The following is a 23,553-nucleotide window of genomic DNA, read 5'->3' as shown; positions in this document are numbered from 1 at the left end:
AACATATAAATGATGTTTGCCCCGCAACAAAATCTATTGATTTCCATTACCCTTTATGTTAAAGGCCATAAATATCAGCAGAAAATCCATGGAGAAGAATACGATTTTTTTGAGGTTATGTTAGATGATGCAATGTCATAATAAAACCCCGTGTAGTCAAGAACTTTAATAAAAAAGTAAAAGTTTTTTCACATTTTCTTTTACTATAGAAACAATGGCTGATGAAGGTCAAACCGTATCCCAAAATGGGGTTGAAGAGCCCGTAAAAACCGCAAAACAACTTGAGAAAGAAGCCAAAAAACAGGCTAAACTAGACAAACTCAAGCAGAAATTAGAAAAACAACAGAACACTGCACCCAAAAAAGAGGCTGAGGTAAGCATATGCTAATGATTCGGTATCGTGTATATAGGTTTAGAAGTACAACAATTTAAACAATTAAAAATAAAAGCAAGTCCCTTTCTCATTTTTCTAGAAAAAAGAAAAGAAAAAGGAGGTTAAAGGAGCAGCAACCTATGACATTATTACTCGGGAAGGCTCCAAGAAAGATGTCAGCCAAGGGTTACCTGACTCTTACAGCCCCAAGTATGTTGAGGCTGCATGGTATAGTTGGTGGGAGAAACAAGGATTTTTTAAGCCAGAATATGGGGTAAGTATACATTTTCTGTGTAAAACTATAAAAGCTGCAAAGTTGGAATGAAATAAGCATGGGAAATCTTCCTGTATCACTTAAGCATTCATCAGTATAATTAAATAGTATATATGCCCATTAATTATATGAATGGGCATCTTAATAAAAAAAAAGGTAGTTTAAATGATAAAAATTTTTTAAAGGCTCTTTCTGTATGCACTAATTCAATTAAACATTTAAGTCTTCAATTCAATTAACACTGATTCCCTCTAAAATATTTGATGGTATACTAAAGCAATAACATAAAAAAATTAGTCAAAATGGAGAACAATCTATTAAAGATCCATTGATGAACCTGCTTGTACATATATCTATGATAATGATTTTTCTTCAGCTTATATTATTAACAAGGGAATCTAGTTAATTTATGGAATTAGTTGCAACCTCCTTATATTAATTAATTTTGGATTTGTTTAATTAAACATATACTTTTAACCCCTATTAAAAATAGGTAGCGCTGCAGGCGTGGCCTTTTAGGTAGTTTATTTCTATGAGCAGTCAGTTCATGTGTGGTATTAGTGTCGCGCAGTGCTTTTCTTATTCTTGAGATATTTAGTAGCAGGGGTACAGGTGTACCCCAGTGTAGCAGATTATTATAGTTTTTTGCGTTTGCATGTAAGTATATATTTTTGATAAGTTACTGAAATTTATAAAATAAAATTGTAAAATATATATTTTAATTAGTTATAATTATTTTCTTTTTAGAAGACACAAAATGGCTTCTCAACAAAAGTGTTTCGATTTGACAAATCCAAATGATATCAATGAAATACATTGTATCCTCTATGATTCTGAGTTAGACGACTCTCCGAGTGATAGCGACAAGGAAGACCTAATTATTCCTGACTTTAGAGCCGATCCAGAGGAAAACGGGACCTCCGAAAATGTCGAGGCCATTCCATCCACTTCAGTTTGCTAAGATTTTGAAGATGAATCCGATGACGATATACCGTTGGCTCAGTTAAAACGCACGTATAAAACCAAAGTTAAAATTTTACAGGTTCCTACTAAACTACAAGGAAAAAATCAGTATAAGTGGTCAGGAGTGAAAGGAAAATCAGTTCCTCAGACACCAAAAAGAAATCTTGTTCTACATTTACACGGAAACAAAAATGAGTCAAGGAATCTATAGTCAGGGCTAGAAGCTTGGAAGTTATGTTTTACCATGGAAAATTTAATTCAAATTACAGAATATACTAACAAAGAAATAGAACTTGAAAGATTAAATTATGGAAAAAAGAAACCCAATAATCAGGCTGAAGATCCTAACACGGCTGTCTGCCATCTTTGGTTTATTTTATTATGCAGGAGTTATGAAAATGAATGTAACCAAGAGAAGAGCTTTCTTGAAAAAACTAGCACTTGATCTAATAAAACCTCAAATGGAACGTCGGCGTCGTTTGGAAACTCCAACTTTGAGGCGTGAACTCCGGCAAACTATTTGCAATGTACTAAAAAAAAAAGATGTAGTGGAAGCACCAACAAAACCAGAGCCTACTGTAGGTCGATGTGCATTTTGTTTAAGAAGTGACGATCAAAAATCTAGGATTAGTTGCAACGTATGCAAAAAATTTATTTGTTTACAGCACCAAAAGAGAATATGCCCCACTTGTGGAGAATAAAAAATAAAACAATTTTTTGTAAAAATAAGTAAATGTTTTGAATGCTTTTTTAACGTTGTTTTTGTTTTACTTACATATATGCACAGGTATTTTCCTTTAGGCCCTTTTTTATTTGGGGTACAACTGTACCCCATTGTAGCATATTACGCTGTAAAAATAAGTGTAGCACTCCAGGGTGAAAATTGCAGCAAAATACATCATCTTTCTCAAGCCATTTCTAAGAATTGTGTCTCCATAGATATTTTTTTTTTCACTCAAGAAATACTATAATATAATAACTTAAGTTCAATTTTTTTATTGGACACTACCTTAAAAATTTGATATATCTTTGTTCCAAAAACACTTTTTCTAATTGCAAGTTTAGGTTAAGAAATATTCTTCAAAAGGAATGTGGGAGGACAATCTTTAAAATTAAACAAAGAGATTCATGTAAGCCTATATTTATAAAAGAAAAAATACAATCTAAATGTATATATTAGACTGTGTTTTGTTGCCAAAAATTATGAGGATCTCTTTAGTGAATCCAACACATACTTATGATACAAGAAAGAGGAGTAATTTAATTACTCATAAATGTAATTTTTCATATCTTCAAAAAAATGTAGAAACCTTCCAAAAAATGCCTTAAAATAAACCCTAAAACATTTTTTATTCAAAAATGCATTCTATTCTGTGGAAGAGTTTGTGAGAATTAATTGTTTTTGTTTATCATAATTGTATAATGTAATTCTTTTATTAATTTTTTAGATGTGAATATTCAGTCTTATATCAGTGAAGTCTTTTAACTTGAGTAACAATTTTATCTAGCTATTGTTAAGTCATTTATTCTCTTGTTGACATTGCTCCATGCCCTTACGGGGTTTTGTATTTTGAAAGGAATTTATTAAATATTATTATTATTTAAAATCAAAATAATTGTAGTTGTGCCTTTTTTTTTACTTTTAATATTATATGTTTTGCCTAAAGAGGCATCTCATTAAATTTCAATAACTCAAGCATGTAACCTTGAAAATTAATACCAACATAACTGTGGTGCTGCCTACTTTTGATCTTAATTTTGCAATTAATTTAAATAAGACTATAGACCTACATTACCAAGCAAAACACCCTCATTATCAGTAGATCATTTTCTGATCTACCTAAATCATTTCTATATAAACAAAAAATTAAAGTCTTAATCAAATTAGGAAATTTATATTAATTTTATTTAACATTGAATATATTTAAATTTCTTTTAAATTCATCAATATTTTTAATAAAATAATCCCTATCTCCTTTAGCACAAGCCTCATTATCATTTTCCAAAAACTTTATTTCAAATTGTGGGCTTTCTGTTTCATCTTCCTTATATCCCTCAATCTGAATGGTCAACTTTCTAAAGTTTTCTTTATTACCAAAAGCATTATGAGCCTCCCACCAGGTCTTCACTTTCTGCAAGTCTGTCTTTTGTATGGCTTCAATTTCTTGCTTCAATCTATCAAATATATAATCTCCGCTAGTTATTTCTGACCAGTTCCTATCTACCTCCTCCTTCAAGTAAGTATCTACACATTGTTTCATTTTTATTAAGTTAATCTTGGTATTTTCAAAGCTAATATCATCTAATTTTGCTAGAAGAGATTGTGTGTGTATTAGAAATGCTTCTATTCTTTCATCCACAAATTGAGTAGTCACTTTGGTAGCCTGGGCATTTACTGTGATAGTATATCCAAGTACACCAAAAGTATCTCTAACTGAACAGAAGACATGGTATCCTAATTGTTCTTTTGTTCTAAGTATGTCAAATAAGGGTTCCTCTATCACCATCAAGATAAGATCCAAAATCACACTATTTTCTATATTGTAGTGGTCAGACTGATAGTAATTTGTTATGATAGAGTTTGTATCATTCTCACTAAATCCTTTCATCCTGCAACATTTCTCTCCCTTATCAAGTCTTACAACTTGATATTGAGGTCTTTCTTCTTGGCTTAGCTTTGAAAAATTTAAAGTTTTTACAAAATCTTTTACAGTTTTAATAGCTGTAGTCTCATCTACATTTCCTTGAACCAATGCTTTAACATACAAACTCTTAAAGAATTCTTTACAGTATGTTTTCACATCCTCAAATGATATATTAATCATAGCTTTATAGCAATCCACAGGATGCCAGTTATTATTTGCCAGCAAATTTAACCTTATGTCCTTTGCCAGTTTACTGGGTTTTAGCAGTTTATTATAATGATTTTTTTCAAGCTTATCTTTTATAGCCAAAAACATATCTTCTGTGATGGTGTCACTTAAATTTACCAAATACTTTGCAATCAAATCCAATAAAACAGGCAATTTCTGATTAAAACCATAGACTTTTACTACAAGCCCTCTCTCATATGACATAAACCCATGAGCTAAGTCTGCACTAGAGGCAGGGTAAATTTCTTCTGCAATATCCATGACCAACAGATTAACAAGTGTTTCCAGCATACACACATGACGAACATCTTTAACTGCAAGAGGGCTTATTAATTGAAAGTAATAGTAAGCATTTGGTAGTTTAAATTTCATATCTCTTCTGTACCAAAGTTCTATTAAGTCATCTTCTATTATTTTCTTGGGATAGTCAGGGTTATCCTTAACATCAGGCAAAATAGTAAAATCAGTAGTAATAAAGCTGTTGGGTGGAGGTATGGAAAGTTCTGGAATGATTGGGGCATTTTTCCATTGTTGCATCCAGTTTTCAGGGATATCTTTTGCTAGGTATTGAGTACCAAACCACTTTTCTTTGAGGTAGTTCTTAGTTTCCTCTTCACTTTTTTGTTTTAAAAGCATTATGTTGACCTTTTCTGGTATCATTTCATCCAAAAGCATTTTGATACTCTCTGGATCATGTTCAAAATACAACTCACTACCTGTAATATAATCAGTAGAAGGATAAAATTGCATAGCTTCACACATGTCCTCAACTATTTCTACAGGACTATCTTCATCAGCAAATTTAAAAGTCATTTGAGAAATCGATTGTCTCTCTTTAAAAATTCTCTCCTGTGGGCCAATTTGTTTTAACATTTTAAGATATGAAAACACCACTTCAATAACATCATTTACATGATCATAACCTTCTTCAGTTAGATTTAGATTAACAGTGAACAAGGAGTATAGTGAATTATGTTCTATGCCACTTTCAGTATTACCCACCCTACTACCTATTACCCAAAGTTTTTTCTTTAAATAAGACAATAAGCTTCCCTTACCCTCATCTCCAATTAGGAATGACAGAATATGTTGAGGTTTGCTTTTGTACTTATTTAACAAAGAAGGAAATGCCCAAGTAATATCAACCTGACATACATTCTTTGAAGGAATTACATAGTAGATCTTTTTAAATTCTGGTGTGTCAAACACATTTTTGTGAACCAAAGCAAAATTATCGGCCGGTTGTTTATTATTTTCGACTTTGGTGAATGTTTGTAGAGTGTACCTTTCCAATTCTTCCATAGGTAGACGCGCTTGAATTGCAAGTGTCATTCTGTGGGCTGAGTAATGTCTTTTACGAAACTCATGAACCCCTTTATAGAGTTCCTTATCTTTTATATTATCTCTTAAAGTGATAAGATTACCCCAAGCAAAACTATTTACTGGAGAATCTTGCTTCGCCAACATACAGAGAAGTTGCTCTTTTCTAGAACCATCAGAAGGCATTGCTATCTGAAATTCAGATTCAATAGCTTCCCTCTCTCTGGTCATCGCCTCTTTTTTCATTAAAGGAGCAATAAAGAACTGAGAAAATATATCAAGGGATTCTTCTAAATGCTTCTCAAGGCACTCAAAATAAAACACCGTGGTCTCAGCGTCTGTAGACGCATTATCGCTGCCGCCATTTTGTTTTATAAACTCATCGAAGTGATTTTCTTTGGGGTACTTTTGGCTTCCCATAAAAACCATGTGTTCAAGAAAGTGGGCCATACCAGGGACGTCTTTGGGATCACTGAAACTTCCTACACCTATACAGAGACCTGCTGCTGCCATTTTTTGTTCAACCATCTTGTTGGTTTTGTGTGGGGATTCATCATTTTCGTCAACTGACATGGATCCTTCACCTAAAGAGGAAACATTTTATAATTTCGTTTTTTTTTTATTTCTTGAAGTAAACACACCTATTTAATATTAAATCTCTATATTAATACATATTATTCTGTATTATGTGATGTGTTATTTTAATATGACAGATGACACAGTTCTTGTATTTAAGGATGTTACTTGGACTCTTGTAAGAACAAAACTCATAAATGGCATGAGGAAGGTAAAGATGTGGTTAAACAAGTATAAATTGTCCCTAAATATCTTAAAAACTGTTTATGTTGCCTTTTCTCTAACAGATGCAAATCGGCCAAATTTTAAGGAAATAGTTATTGATGAACAACAAAACTTTATTATAAAAGAAGTAGAAATCACTAAACATTTAGGTATAATAATAGACAAAAAATTAAAATGGACCCCACACATTCAAAACTTAACATCTAAATTCAAAAGCTTAATTCATAAATTTTTCCTTATTAGAAATATATTGGATAAAAAAACTTTAATAATGTTGTACCAATCATTTTTGGGATCTCTGATATGCTATGGTATAGTGACCTAGGGTGGACTCTACAATAATGCTCTTGAATCCTTAAAAACTGTTCAAAATTATATTATCAAAATAATCTATAAAAAAGACAGATTGTATGTACTCCACCTCGCTCTTGTATGATACCAAAATTCTTAATATCAGATCCTTATATCTATACTCCAGTTGTGTATTCTGGTATAAACTTAAAGATAAAAACTACATAAGTCACCAACACCAAACCAGACAACTAACTGAAAGACATCTTAATGTACCATTTCGCAGATTCGATATATATATTATTATATTATATATTACACAAGCTGTGTTTGTACAAGTTAATGTGAATACAACTAATAATATAGAAAAAAAATACCAGAAGGTAAAATTTGCTTCTATAAAAAATTGTATTAAGGACACTGCTATTCCTTTTTTGTTATTATTTTTATATAAATTATTCAATTTGCTCAACAAGTAATTAAAGCAAAAATCTGAACTTGATAGGTGAGAGGTTTTTCTTTATTCCTACAAATATTAATTATAGTATTCTTACTGATATTGCTTGCATAAAAAAAATGTTTTATACTATTTCCTAAACTGCTTTTATTTTCTGAGAAGGAGAGAAAATAAGTCAAGCATTTAGGTTCATCCAAGTCAATCCCTATTTTAAAAAAGAAACATAGAAATTCTGGGTTTTAAAAGAGCTAAATATGTATATGGGGAAGTCACTGCCAAGAATGTGTAAAATAACATTAATTCAATTAACTTTAATAAATGCTAAGTAATAATAAATTTAAAAAAAAAGTAAATTTAGATCCAAAATCCTCAAATGTTTTTTTTTTTAATTAACCTTTAATTAGGATAATTGTTGAAACAAATTATGTTTATTGATTTATCATTATAATCTTTATATTATACAGTAATAATGAAAAAAACAAATTTAGTCAAAGTTTCGAACTTATATTATGATTAAGGATTTGTTACATGTGTTTCATTCCTAAAGGCATAATCAAAGGTAAATAAAAATAATCAAATACTGTAACCTATATGAAAAATTAACATATATAAAAAGAAGTACCTAATCTATTATTTCTATAACATGTCCCATTTGGTGGAGTGTGTTAAATTTGCCTTGTCTTTAAGAATGTAAATTTTAGAAACTGTCGATCAGGTACTTCTTTATATTATATATGTTAATCTAAATAGGTTATACTATTTTATTATTTTTATTTAGGTCCTTTAGGGGTAAAACTTGGATAAACATGACTTTGACCAAACTTGTAGTTTTTTGTAATAAGAATGTCTTTTAATGAAAGAAAATTAAATGGAAGATATTAATAATGAAGATAAAGATATAATAGTTTTTTACTTTTGTTGAATTACATTAAAATACTTAAAAAAAAAAAACATGGGAATTATAAATTTTGAATAAAATAGTAATCAAAAACTTAATACTATCAATTGTACATCACAAAAGGACCAGGATGTTTGTTTAAAATATTCCTTAGTAATAAATCAGAAAGTAACAAAATCTTACATTTGCCACACTGCCCTCTAGAAACTATTAATTCATAAATTCATTCATAAATTTGTTAACAACAAAATGTTTGAGCCTTAAAGGAGCCTGAGGTATAACTAGTTAACGCATGAGGCATGCTAATATAATTTAAATCTGAGATGTAACAAAACACTAATTATTATGAAAACTGAAGCTAAACAAATTTTAATAAAAAGTATCATAATTATTGAAAAAATACACCAAAATTCTCAGAGGTTACACAATAACACCTCATTGGCTTCCTCTTATTAATTTTAGATTGTTATATCCTTTTCGGAGTACATTATTAGAGAAAAAATAAGCCAGTATACGTGGATAAAAAAATATGCACAAAATAATCCAGAGGAAATATGTAACTCACTTTCCCACAAATATTTGTATGCAAAAGATTATTTATATTTAGATTTGTGGATAGATCATTGAATTTATTTAAATGATTAATAGGTGTGTTTACTCTTTGCAAGGTATCCTTACTTTCACTTCCATCTGATTCAGAGTCACTCCCTTCACTACTCGATTCATCATATTCTATATCGGAATTTTCACAAGGCAAAATCGGTGATTTGTCAGATATGAGACATGCAACTAATCCATTACTTAACTGTATTACTTTATATTCTTTTTGATCACTGTCGCTTTTTACTGGTGTGGGTAAAACGGTATATTTTTTAAGGTCTGATAGTTGTGATTTTCTATTGTTACCCTGATCTGAAGTAGGCCTAGGGTTTTTTCCTATAGTGCCTGAAGTTTTCAGCGATTTCTTCATGATAAATTTTGGATAATTTGTTAATAATCGAGAGAAATGGTTGTAAAGTTTACGGCCAAAAAGCATTCGCCGTGCTGCGGCCGTGAATATTAATAAAGTTATAAGTTTTTAGTAATTTTGTTATTGACTTGACATGTTTTTGGGTAAAAAAACAGCTGTGAAAGTAAGGTTAAGTTAAATGTTCTTCTTCTTTTAAAACACTGATGGTTTATTTAGTATAGCAACACATATGACGTTATTTTCCGAAATAAGGTGTTCCTGCGACGGTATGCCATAACGTTATTTGGGAGTACGGTATACATATCTACACTGCTGACGAAAAAAAGTGAACAGAATTAAAAAAAAAAAATTTTGCAAATTGTCACGAATGAAAATTATTCTTTTCTTTTTCAAGTATATTTTTATTATTTTCAATAATGTCCGTACTTAAAATAAAAATAATTAAAGAACAGTTGTAAAAAGGGGTTCTAGCCTTACTTTATCAGTTTTTTAGTTAGGAATTCTATCCGGTTAAGCCCTCGGAAGTAACCCGGGGATTAAGGGGTTAAAAATCGCAATTATATTAGAGCTTTAAGATTTTTAAGAGATATATGCAGGATATCTACTCTGGTCTCTCCAAGAACTTCATTAGCAACATTTGTCATTCGATTAAATGGAGATAAATTATTATTCAGATCCACATTAAATAATTTTTGATTATTTGGTAGTCTTCGGTATCTTTTAGTATCAACCCAGAGGGTATATATATATATATATGATGTTTATATGTAAATATATATATATATATATATGAAAAAATATTTGAAAAAATTGTTTCAATCTTATGTTCCAAGCTATTGCTTCAATTCAATGTCAAATGCTGCTGGTGATAATGGTAAATCTGTTACTCCGGTTTGCCTTGATTTTAGAAAAGCATTTGATACCTTAGATTGTAACCTTTTTGTTGCGAAATTAAAACACTACTGTTTCCCTGAAAATGTCATGAAGCTCTTTAAGGACTATTTTCGAAGCGGAAATCAGATTGTTGAGGTTTATGGATATGAGATTCTTCAGTTTAAATCTTATGTCAAATATATAATACAAAATCTTATTATTTCCTTAGAGTTACGAGTTTGAAGGAGAGATCATATCTCGCCTTGGTTGACCCATTTAAATTGGCTTTATATGCTTAATAAAGCGGAAGGTTCATTTAGCAAGTTTTGTCAGAAAAGTCCTTCTCGTTAACATATCAAAGTATATAAGAGACAAATAAATTATTAGGTCAATATCGACATAATACCCGTAATAATCATTATTCTACAGCATCGAACAACTCTTATTTGAGCGATCCTTTAGACGTTCCGCAGTCAATATTTATTTCAGTTTTATTCCACTGGCAATTTATTATATTTTTTTTTACACACAAAGCTAAAAAAAGTATAATATGTTGTTACTTTAGTTTATAATTGTATATGATTTATATATACCATTGTATTTATTTATTGATATTGCTAGTATCGAAATTTAAAGAATGCAGAATAATTAAAATTTTGTTATATATCTAATTAATGAAATTTGCGATACTCGGTTGAGTTGAACACGATTGTACTGGACTTCGTCGCGTATAAAATTAAGTCATTTTATTATTATTATTATATTTCTCTCTTAGGACAACAAATTCATTTAGCGATTTGGCATAAAAACACATTATTCATGAAGTCCTTTTAAACTGGCTATAGGCTTATTAATATTATATAGATTTCCTAATAAAAATATATCTCTCCTTAGCGAAAAACCTTGGATCCTTCCAAAAAATTCGTCATCGTAATTCCACCCCCTAACGTGACTGGTTCGTTACATTTAGGGCACGCTCTTACCAATTCTATCCAGGATTCCATTGTGCGATGGTAAGTAACAACCATTTTCATAAGCAAATAGTAAATTAATCTTATGCCCATCAAATTTAGGAGACGCATGAGCGGTTTTATGACCCTCTGGAACCCTGGCTGCGATCATGCAGGCATCGCCACGCAAGTGGTAGTGGAAAAGAAACTGTGGCGCGAAGAGAAGAAAACGCGCCACGATATAGGAAGGGAGAATTTTGTTAAAAAAGTGTGGGAATGGAAGGACGAGTATGTTAATAAAAATAACTTTATTAAAACCGACTCGTTTACCGATATTTTCTTTAGGAAAGGTGTTAGGATATACCATCAACTGAAAAAGCTTGGCTCTTCATTTGATTGGGACAGAGCAGCGTTTACGATGGATCCTAAAATGTGCAAGGCCGTTACTGAAGCATTTATAAGACTTCAAGAGGATGGCACGATTTATCGCTCTAACAGATTGGTTAATTGGTCATGCACCTTGAAATCTGCTATTTCCGATATTGAAGTATGTATTTTTTCATTAATTATTAGTTTGTTTATTTACTTATTTAATTACGAATTCTATAGCTAAAAATCCAATTAAAGAGTAGAGAACTTAGGTCTAAGGCTATACTTTATAATTGGTTCTTTGTTTCAATTTCCTAAACTATTGATATTTTTAGGAAAAATGTCACAATGATTGTGTATGGGCGGTTTCAATATAAAAGAGCAATGGACGTCTTGTTTTATAAATCGCTTTAAAAAAAAGAATGAAAGTTATATAATTTAGTGGACGTTTAGGCTGTATGGGTTTTTTCAAGTGGTTATAGCTAAAGCCTTCTTTAAATATATACATATATATTTTAGTTCTTCACTTAAATTATTAAAACATTTATAGGTCATACATTTTTTCATACATTGAAGTCTTATGAAGAAGGACTATCGCCTTTAGTTATTTCACCCTATTATTAGAAACTTGGTTTCCTCTGATTTGATTATTGATTTTGTGTATAATTTGTGGTCAGTGAATTGGTTGGTTTTAATCGGTCCATGTGCTATCGTAAAACTACAACAATTTATGATATATTTATATATACTTGATATTTTTGAGTTTTTCTTTCAAATGGAAGTTCCCGTATAAATGTAGGTTATAACAATACAAAATATAACTAAATGTTTTCTGTATGACCTTTACTCATAAAAAAAATCAATTCTTTCTGTCCTGCTTGGATAGGCATTTGTGAAAATTGGCATATTTGCCAGACCAAATGAAGTGGACCTTTTTCTAGCAAGAATAGCAGTTCATCCAATAGCGCTGGCAGACATTGCTTATGCCAGTCCGTAAATTAGTACTTAACTGGTTTAAAAAGTGATGGTTTCTAACTATTCATGGATTTTCTACTACCTTGAACTTGAATTGATTCATCCATCTACAAGGGTTAATTAAGGATATTTGGATGATATAAAGAGACGATTTCTCGAAAGACTGAGCTAGCAATAGCAGGATAACAGGAATCCATGATTTTTTGCATGCATGAAGTTGAACATATTTCTAAGGTGTTACCAGGAGACGAAATCATTGTCATGCAATTATTGGCAAATGTAAACCTAAAGTATTAATATATTTGCTGTAAACGATAATCTTTCAGATTTTAGTTGATCTAAAGCCGCAATAATCCGGGCGAATGTGATTTTAATGTAATGTTTAATTAAGCCAATTTTATTATCGGCCCCCTTAATCTTACAAGCATTACTATTCTTTCAACTTTAAAGCTATAATCTGAACGGACAAATAAGTATCTGCAGAAAAAACTGCACATTCTCATAATGTATAAATTATAAGTAATTAAAGAATAATTTACAAGAGTCTTTTACATTATTCGAATATCAAAGTGAGCATAGTGAGTAGAGATTCTTGGTTAACATGATTAAATAAAAACCTTTTTCAATTAAAGCACAGATCTTTTATGGACATTCCAGTTTAAGGTAGGGTAAAAAGTTACACCCAATTTTTATAGGTATGAGATTATGACCTGTTACTCTGATATAGACCCTAGTATTTAAGGATTTCTCTTTAAAAAATGATTAAGTTTTCTTCAAATTTATCTCTATCTTATTATTTTATATCTTTTTAGTTTGTTGGCAGCTCATAGACTTGAAACCTGTTATGTCGTTTTCAACCTTACACTTAAAGTTCTGCATTCAAGTCTTTTAGTACCAAATTTATAAAATAAACCTTAGACAGGGATTATCAATCTTATTAGATTATCATTATCATTATTATTAGATTATCATTATTATTAGACTCTTTAACTAGTACGAGTCTCTAACTTGGAATAAATTCACTAAATTAAAGGTGTTTTTTTTGGAAATATGCTTGGACACTTCGATTAGTATTTTAAATTGTCTTTATTTTAATCTATACAATTTTTTATACAGAGTGTCTCAAATGTGATTTAGAGTCATCGATTTTTTTTTTAATGGTAACCCACTTTTTTAATGACTATTATTAAAGGGCTTAACCAGTTACACATGTGTACCAAATTAAATTTTTTTACTCCTTGTCTCTTAAAAGATATTTAACAAACACTATTTAATTCGAAAAATGAATTCAATTCGATAGTGTTTCTTTAATAAGTGTTCAAAATGTTGTCCATTTACTAACTGACAATAGCCTAAACGGAACTGAAACTCGTTTTGAACATTTCTAATTACTGCAATCCTGCCTTATTCGTTCATCGAAATCCTCAATATGCCGTTTTGGTCCTAAAAACTTTGCTCTTCAAGTAACCCCATACGACAAAATCCAAAGGTGTTAAATCTGGAAGGCCATTCTAAGAGTCCTCTTCTGCCAATTCATCATCTAGATACTTACTTGCAAATGTAGGAGGCGCGTCGTCCTGTTGAAACCATATATTTCTAGTCGGGAAGCCAGCTTCTATAGGGCAAGGGAACAAAATAGCCAAATTCAGAATTATGTCCTCCTGCAAGAATTCTAAATATATTGCTCCATTAAGATCTTAGAAAATCTGTCTTTTAACACGACGAGCAATAAATCCTTCCCAAACATTGACTTTTTCTGGATGTTGATTGCGGCCTCTCCTCATCCAGTCGGGTATTTGTCTGCCCAAATACCCATAATTTTGACGATTTGTTTTTTTATTTTTTCGGATTCATCACAAAATAGGACGTTTTCTATTTGTAGAACAATCCTGTCTAATAGATCCACATTTGTTTACAAAACTGGAGTCTTCTATGCGGACTCTCTTCGGCGAGTTCCTAAAGGATTGTTTTATAGGGATGAAATTTTTCAGCTTTAAGAACTCTTGCCACTCAAGACTGGCTAATTTCGATTATTTTTTTCGAAAGAGAGAAAACATTAATTTTAACCTCTTCACTGAGCGTATGATTGTTTGTTTGTCTTAAATGCCCATTTTCCCAGAACTGTTTTTTGAACCTTATAGTATTTTGCATTATGGGTGGTAAAATCAGGATAACTTCATTAATTGTTCTTGTCCTATCTCCATAGCTAATCATCATTAGAATTTCAATATTGAGTGTTTCAGTTAAGTACAGCATTTTACAAACAGCGAACACCAAACTGTGAAACGACTTACAGTTTCGTCGCACAAATATGTATCGAATGCGATACTACTCTCCTTAGTTGTCGTTATAACTTATTTGTTATTACTATGTTAATGTCAGGTATTATCATACATTCTAAGCATTTAATAAAGAATTACTATTGAATTGAGTTTTCGAATTAGATAATGTTTGTTAAATATCTTTTAAAAAGCAAGGAGTGAAAAATTTGGCACGGATGTGTCTCTTGTATTAAAAAAAAAGGGTTGCCATTTAAAAAAATGATCGATGACGTCATACCTTACATTTGAGACAAGGAAATTTCAAATACTAATCGACGTGTCTGAGCATATAACAACCTTTGATTTAGTGAATTTAATCCAACTTAGAGACTCGCACAATATTTAAAAGCTTATCATTAATTTCCAATAAAATTATAAATACATCTAGTTTATGGTCTTAATTTTAGGTGGATAAAGTTGAACTACCTGGTAGAACTCTGTTATCTGTACCCGGATATGAAGAAAAAATCGAGTTTGGTGTATTGGTACATTTTGCTTATGAAGTTGAAGGTACCGGTGAAAAATTGGTGGTGGCCACAACAAGAGTGGAAACCATGCTGGGCGATACTGCGATCGCTGTGCATCCTAACGATGAAAGATACAAGCATTTGCATGGAAAGGTTCTTACTTAAACCAACTTTACATATATAAAAATGCCGTTAATCCTATTTTATTTAGTTTGTCACTCACCCATTTTGCGAAAGAAAGCTGCCGATTATAACTGACGACTTTGTGGAATTAGATTTTGGCACCGGAGTTGTAAAAATTACACCCGCACATGATCCCAACGACTACGAAGTCGGAAAGAGGCACAATTTACCATTTATTACAATTTTCAATGACGAAGGTTATGTTATTGGAGATTATGGAAAATTTACTGTAAGTTTTGTGATTTTTTTATAAAGTAAAAATAATAAGTCGATTTCAGGGTATGAAACGCTTCCACGTGAGAAAACAGATAGTGGAGGATCTTAAGGAAAAGGGTCTTTATGTAGAAACCAAAAATAACCCAATGGTGGTACCTATTTGTTCTCGAAGCAAAGACGTAGTGGAACCCATGCTAAAGCCACAATGGTACGTTAGCTGCACCGATATGGCTTTAAATGCCATAAAAGCGGTTGAAAGTAAGGAATTGAGAATTATTCCGGAACAACATGTCAAAACGTGGTACCACTGGATGGAAGGAATTCGCGACTGGTGCATTTCACGGCAATTGTGGTGGGGACACCGCATTCCTGCTTATTTTATTAGTTTAAAAAGCGGAAAGCCTGTATCTGAGGTAATGTTAATAGAATAATCAACTTCATGTGAGCAATGTAGCGAGTGAAAAGAAGAATAAATCATATATCATCAAATACCTATTCAGGTATTTAAAAAACTTATGAATTCAAATTTTTGGTTATTTGTAGGTTAATATTTTCAAGTACAGTTTAGATTTTTTTAATATACCCAGAAGTTATGGTTTTATCTAATATTTTTTCTGGCATAAAGTTAATTGATTGTATATATAGATCGTGTTAATTTTTGGTGGAGAATAATTTTTAAGTAATTAGGTATTTTTTAACATTTTATTTTTGAACCTCATCACCCTGACAGTCGCCATTATATGCAATACAATTTTAGAGATCCGTCTAGATGTTCTGTCAATCCTTATTTTAATAGCTTGCGTTCTTAACGATTTAAACCACGGCAGCAGTATATGCATAATAATAGTGTCAATTTTTTTTATGGTTCAGAAAAATCACCATAATTTTAATTATTGGTGTTAAAACATTTATTAATTTGTTCTGTTATATGATTTATAACATCTTCCTTACCATTTTTTTTTAAACCAATTAAAATTAGAATATTAATTCATGTGAATCATTGAGGCAAATGATTAAGAGATTTTTTTTTCATTAAAATAGAAACATAATTCTCATATAATTTTTGATAATAAATTTGTAGGTCGAAGAACAGAATTGGATATCCGCCCACAGTGAATCGGAGGCGTTAGCTAAGGCTTCAAAGAAATTTAATCTAGACCCATCGGAAATCGTCCTAAAGCAGGATGAAGATGTGTTGGACACCTGGTTCTCCTCGGCCCTTTTCCCGTTTTCGATCTTCGGCTGGCCCGACGATAATCAGGAATTAAACGTGTTTTATCCAACAAGTTTGTTGGAGACCGGTCACGATATTTTGTTCTTTTGGGTGGCCAGAATGGTGTTTATGGGACAAAAGCTACTTGGAAAGTTACCCTTTAAGTAAGTGGAGCCATTATTTTATCTTTTAGGTTTTGGCGAGAAGGTTATGTTGTCAACGTTTCTTAATTATCTTAGCCATTTCCAGGGATAAATAATTAAAGAAAGTGTCTTTATTTTAGGAAAGCGCCTTCAGCGTTCTCGTTGATATTTGATTAACGAATAGAGACAGAATTTATTATTTTTCAAGGAATTTTAGAGAAATTTCAATTTTTATATTTTTACCGATACTCGATGTTTTGCTTTTTGATTAAAAATACCACAATTCGACTTTGTACTTCATTTTATTATTACATTTTATATCAAATGTTTCCCTTTATGGCAATGGCCATCAATTATACTTCGTTAAATACGTATCTAAATTTTCATTTTTTTTTTCGGTTGTTCTCTAGACTTTAAAAAATAACATATTAAAATAATTTGAATTGGATCTACCTCAAGAAATGAGGAATGAAACTAGGGAACAGCCTTAAAATGGTCTTGCAATTTTGGAAAACGAAACTCGACTTTTATTCACTATTTTTGCGTACTATTCAAGGCTTTTTAGAAAGTAACCTTTAAAAATTAACGTTAATAATTGTAAAATTATGTGCTATTCTAAACTTAAAGAACCTATTTTACGTGGCTGTTTATTTGGAAATAATGTTTTAAAAAAGATTGATAGTTTTAATGAGTTATTTTTAGTTGTGATTTAAGGCGGCGTAGTCCTGCTCATTTGCCGCTTTTCCGACGTCTAATCCGCTCTCGTGATTGGTCACTTTTAGCATCTTTGAAAAGTACTTAAAAAAAAACCTCACATCAGAATGAGTTGAAAATTGGTCAAAGTGTTTCTTATTCGATTCCGCTCAGATTCACTATTTTGTTTTGTGATATTCGATCTGGTTATCTTAAAATTTAATAAACTGTAAATAAAATACATACTCGAGCTATTAAGTAACTGTACAACTGTCTTGTTAGAGTGTTTTAGATTATTGTTCTGTGATACGGTGTCTAAGGTATACATTTTATGTTAACCGTTTGTGGCAGGTTCAAAGTAAGTTCTTATTGTTTAAGCTAGAAAAATACACTATTTATCTGAATGGAATTCAATTGGCTGGACTTGAAAGTCTCGAGGTCCGAAGAGAAGGATCCCTTGTTATTTTTCCTTACAAACTGTTACATGGGTAAATTGAATGCAATTACGTGCTGAGTAGTCTTATAAGAGTCCCTCATAGAACCACACGCCTAAAACAACTATTTTATCATGACTACAATTTCATCACGGACAACAATTTAACCAAAAGTAGTATTTGGATTGTTTTGACTCTGTAACCTTTGTACTTTTATGATAAATAAAAAATAAATAATTATTACAGAGATGTCTATCTTCACCCGATCATCCGAGACGCCCACGGACGTAAAATGTCCAAATCTTTAGGAAACGTGATCGATCCGATGGACGTGATTTCGGGAATAAGTCTAGAGGATTTACATAAGCAGCTATACGACTCGAACCTGGACCCTAAAGAAATCGACAGGGCCAAGGCGGGTCAAAAACAAGATTATCCCGAAGGAATCCCGGAATGCGGCACCGACGCCTTAAGATTCGCCCTTTGCGCCATGTGTAGCGGCAGGGACATCAATTTGGATATTTTAAGAATTCAGGGTTACAGGTAGGTCAATAATGTATACTTACTTTTATTATAAATCTGTTCTTTAACATTGATTCTCGTAGATTTTTCTGTAATAAAATATGGAACGCGACCCGCTTCGCCCTGACGTATTTCGCGTCGGACTTTGTGGCTCCAGAGAACCTGGATTTGGCAGGTACAGAAAGCCAAATGGACCTGTGGATGCTTTCCAGGGCCGGATCGGCAGTTAAGAACGTAAATAACGGATTCGAGAACTACGATTTCGTTCTGGCTACCACTGCGATTTATAATTTGTGGCTATACGATCTTTGCGACGTCTATTTGGTAAAATGTTTAACTTTAACTAATTTAAATGCTTGGTAAAAACATATTTTCGTTTCTTCAGGAATATCTTAAGCCGGTGTTCTTCGGCTCAGATGAAACGGCTAAAAAAGCGGCAATGGTAACGCTTTATAGGGCTCTGCATATCGGTCTTCGACTTCTATCTCCCTTTATGCCGTTCATTACTGAGGAGCTGTACCAAAGACTGCCGAGACCGAAGAAAGTTGCAGAAGAAATTCCAAGTATACACGTGGAACACTTTCCCAAGGAGGAGGAGACTTACTTCAATGCGGAGGTGGAGCGGGACGTTGACTTTATCCAGAAAGTCGCCAAGGCCATTCGGTCCGCTAGGAGCGATTATAATTTGCCAAATAAAACGAAAACGGAAGGTGAGTTTGTTAATATTAATTTTTTTTTTGCGTGATTATGCAGTAAATTATAATGGTAACTATTTTAGTAATTGAAACTTATGAATTAAATATTTACGTATATACCGGGCGTCAACGATATTACGAACCAAGCGATAATTCCGTTAAAAGGATTTAGATAATTCTGAAATTTTGTCATGTTTAAGGGTTAAAAACTTATATTTGGATTGACATGAAATATTTGAACGCTTCCGGCGAAATCAACTTTTTTTTAATGAAATAGCTTTAATAGTTTTAGAGTTATTTTATAAGAATTTTGAATAATTACTTCTTGATTTTCTACTGGCCAATTATTCTAATAATACTAATTAATTATAATAAGAAATAAATCATATTTTTAATACGGAGAAATAGAATGACTATTATTTTTTTGTAACATATTTGATAATTATTAGTAATTATAAAATTAATTAAGTATAAAAAATTCATCGTCTATACTGTACGGAAGTACATTAGTAGTTGCTATTTAAAGCAGTTTTCCTCCGAGATTTTGAGCCGAGATATTCGTCATTTAAGAAAATCACGCGGGAATCTGGCAATTTTTTTCCATTACACCATTCAGAGATTCAGATGGATTATTCGGCTACGATCGAAATATATATTTAAACGATAATGATCTGAATATATATTTTATATAAAATATTGTAGCGTTTTTACCCGCATTCGTTGAGGTGTGAATTAAAATACTCGATGCATAAAAATAGTCATCTGATTTATTTACACACTTAAACTACTAAACACAATCACATACAATTACTAGAAACAATTATTTACAACGAATTTGTTCACTACTCTTTATGTCCGATTTAAATATCGCGCGAATATTATCGTACCAAGGTAATAAATTTGGATTGGCATACCTGTGAATACAAGGCAATAAAAAAGACAAATTTTCGAACAAGAATTTTATGAAAAAGAAGATTTTTCATCGATTATAAAACATCGCTACCTACACATGCTCCTTATATTAAGAACCATATATGTGATCTACCCTATATAAGAAACAAAAGAGATAAATAATTCAAAATAAAAAACTTAAATCAATCTAACCTCAAACTTGTTTTACAAATGTAATATTAATTATTAATATATTTTTTTAAGTAAATGTAAAATACGAAAAATTTGATAGCATATTTAGATTTTCAGCATTGCTGCTTTCTTTGTTCAATATTACTAAAAACCTCATATCTAAGAAAAGAATCTAAAAAAAGCTTGTTCACTAAAACTTGAGCTTGCTTGGTTTTTTGACTATGTATGGTTGACTAGTGGAACTTAAAATGGTCATAATACATTGTTTTTTTTTTATTTGATTTTTCCTTATCATACAGTGCATCCCAAAAGTTATGTCTAAATTCATTTAAAATTCAGGGGTGTTTCGTAATTTATTTTTGAGCAACCCTGTATATACAAACTTCACGTACAAAAATGCGCAACTTGAAATAAAAATCGACGTAACTTTTGGGTTGCACTGTATATACAACTTCATTTCTATATTTTCTACAGTTTTTAGTTGCATCTGTTTTACGTCCTGGTTTATTTAAGAAAATTGTTGTAGGAGTAACTTTAATTAGTGATGCAATATCATCTGAAACTGTAATAAAGTGTAAAGGATACAATGCTTAAATATCTAAACTTTAGAAAGCTTGGACACCACCCTGAAAGAAGATTTAATAACTGGATTTTACTTAAAATGTTTGGTTGATTATCTATGGAAAACTATTACAAAATCAAGTGAAGATTGCTCCAGAATAGTGCCTGAAATTAGATTTTCTTTTACTCCATTGGTCAAGAAATACTTTCTACTTACAATTTCGCACATTCGCCACATTCAGTAATTTTTGAGAAAAACTACTTTAAAGGTGGCATGTGTCTTTTTCATGTGAAAATTCTTTTCATGAGGTAATTCTTAGTACAAGGTAAGTTTTAGAAAGTCTTTGCTTATAATGGGAAACACTCAAGCTTAAGATTATTATTTAGCATACTTTTGATTATGAATAAGGAATAAAAATACTTGCGTGGCGAAAAAAGTATGGAAACATTTTTAAAATATAAACAAAAAAAGCTACTATTCATTAAATTTTTTTCTGCAAAACTAGCCATAGATCTTCTGGGTTTTTGGTGTTTCTTGATCTAATTTGGTTTTTAAGTGCGGCGAAAGATATTCTATAGGATTCAAATCGGATAATCGGGAAGGGCCATACAATACGCTATTTTTTCATATGGCAACAAGTTTCGTTCAATATGTACGTAACCGTTAGCTTCTCCTAACTTAATTTTTCCAATTTTTATATATGTTGGGTATTAGACACCCAACAAATTCTTTTTTGAGATTTTCTAGGACACATGCCCACCTAAAATTCCAGCAAAAAAAGGCATAAGCCACAATTTTATTTACTTACTCATTCAAGCTCACTATCAGTTGGATAGTAATCTCTGTATGCTATACTCATTTGAACTAAAATCACTTTCAGACAAATTATCTGATCGCTTTGTTGACTGAAAATATTCAATATATTCTTCATAAACTTCAAATAATTAAGGTTCTTATTAAATTACTTTGCAAATGTCTTGTGACCTTTATGTCCAGTTAAATGATAAAGAAATCTCGATTTTCAGTAAAATGAGACTTATGTCCCTTGTTGCCCCAACCCCCCAATTCACCAATTTTCCTTAAGGCAGTTCAAAGTGATAATGATAATATATTTTTTGAACATCATTCTCTAATATATAGATAGTGTCCTTGTTTGATTATTTATTGTGTTGTTTCTTCACAGTTTTATAACGGACTAAATCTATTTTTAATTTTTAACTAACTTATTATTTTTTTATTAATTTCATAACTTCATTTTTTTTAGTGTAATAGTATATATACAGGGCAGGATTAGTATTTTTTTGTCCCTGGGAATTTGAGACCATTTCGCCCCTACAGTACTTTCTAATCAAATTTTTTTTTTTTAAATAAGATGTATGATCCAACCTTAAAAAACAATATTCGACGAACATATATAAATATTAGCACAAAAATTTACATTAAAAATTATTTAAAATTAACACTTTTTTCGTTGCTTTAATGTTATAAACCTATAAAGAATTTCTCATAGAGAATTTCAGTTTTCTTGAGAAACCTTTCACCAGATGCTTTTGGAAACGCCAATATTTTTCTGCTTTTATATTTGCTAAAAGTTCTTTTAAATTTTCACTGCCGTTGTGGCCACTACTGATTAAAAAATATTAAATGAGTAAATAATATCTACGGTTACAGAAATACACTGTTTTCGCAGTTTTTTCTGTCAGTTCACCCGTAAACTTGTGTATATATCAAAGTGATATTGTCGTCATTTTAAATCTTATTTCTTGCAAGTTACTCATGTTTACGATTTTAATTTTATTACTTTATTGGTTAATTAATTTCTGAATTTTAATACACATTTTTGAGTTTTAAAGCATATCAGATAAATTTTCAATTTTTTTTGCATATTTTTTTACGATAATTAAAAACAAACCGATTAAACTATCAAGAGTGTTAATAAAGATATTCATCATTAGATCCCACTTGTATTGATATGAGATTTTTTTCTAAAGCTTTTTCAAATGTTAATAGATCATTTTTTCCAGCTTACCTGCATACACCTGATATCCCAACGTCGGCGACCCTCAAAAAATACTCTTCAGCTTTAGAAACTTTGGCGTACTGCTCCAAAACTCCGGTAAACGAACCATCTCCTGAAGGTTGCACCATTTTAACCGTCTCGGATAAGTGCGAGGTTCATTTGCTACTCAAGGGGCTTATTGAACCGGCCAAGGAAATCCAGAAAATCCAGAAAAAAGTGGAATTCTTACAAACAACTCAAAAAAAATTAGAACAGGCTATGGCGGTGGCAGATTATGCCACAAAGGTACGTGCATTAACACAAATTAAAGAAACGTTAACTTATACGTTACTTAACTCGTTTAAATATGGAAAAATTTGTAGGTACCCGCTGAAGTACAACTGTCTAATTCGGAAAAATTAACTCAAACTACCACGGAATTAGCCAGATTAGATACCGCACTAAAAGCTCTTAAATTAATGTAACTTAATAATAGGAAATTGTTTTGTTGCACTCCTAAAATGGCCAGATATGCTTCAATATTACTTATACTTTAAGATCAGCAAGTATTACATAACAATATTTATTATATGAAACTTAATGATTTAAAAAATATATTGTTTTTTTCTAATTTA

The 23,553-nt window shown here is 31.2% G+C and overlaps 2 protein-coding genes across 2 annotated transcripts; one reads left to right on the top strand and one right to left on the bottom strand.

The window, feature by feature from the left end:
- Positions 1–123: 123 nt before the first annotated feature.
- On the top strand, positions 124–23,553 carry LOC126744098 (valine--tRNA ligase). The gene is made up of 14 exons (XM_050451445.1): positions 124–373; positions 474–647; positions 10,988–11,106; positions 11,167–11,331; positions 11,389–11,590; positions 15,116–15,328; positions 15,387–15,587; positions 15,637–15,987; positions 16,656–16,951; positions 18,304–18,600; positions 18,663–18,903; positions 18,965–19,289; positions 22,944–23,224; positions 23,302–23,553. The coding sequence occupies exons 1-14, from the start codon at positions 215–217 to the stop codon at positions 23,401–23,403; spliced, it is 3,126 nt and encodes a 1,041-aa protein (XP_050307402.1). The 5' UTR covers positions 124–214; the 3' UTR covers positions 23,404–23,553.
- On the bottom strand, positions 3,490–9,380 carry LOC126744097 (nardilysin). Its single transcript, XM_050451444.1, has 2 exons — positions 8,929–9,380; positions 3,490–6,387 (listed from the first exon to the last, which is right to left on the bottom strand). The coding sequence occupies exons 1-2, from the start codon at positions 9,284–9,286 to the stop codon at positions 3,515–3,517; spliced, it is 3,231 nt and encodes a 1,076-aa protein (XP_050307401.1). The 5' UTR covers positions 9,287–9,380; the 3' UTR covers positions 3,490–3,514.

Source organism: Anthonomus grandis, chromosome 13 (assembly GCF_022605725.1).
Source record: "Anthonomus grandis grandis chromosome 13, icAntGran1.3, whole genome shotgun sequence".
Classification (NCBI taxonomy): Eukaryota; Metazoa; Arthropoda; class Insecta; order Coleoptera; family Curculionidae; genus Anthonomus; species Anthonomus grandis.
This window is presented reverse-complemented; position numbering and strand designations above follow the sequence as displayed.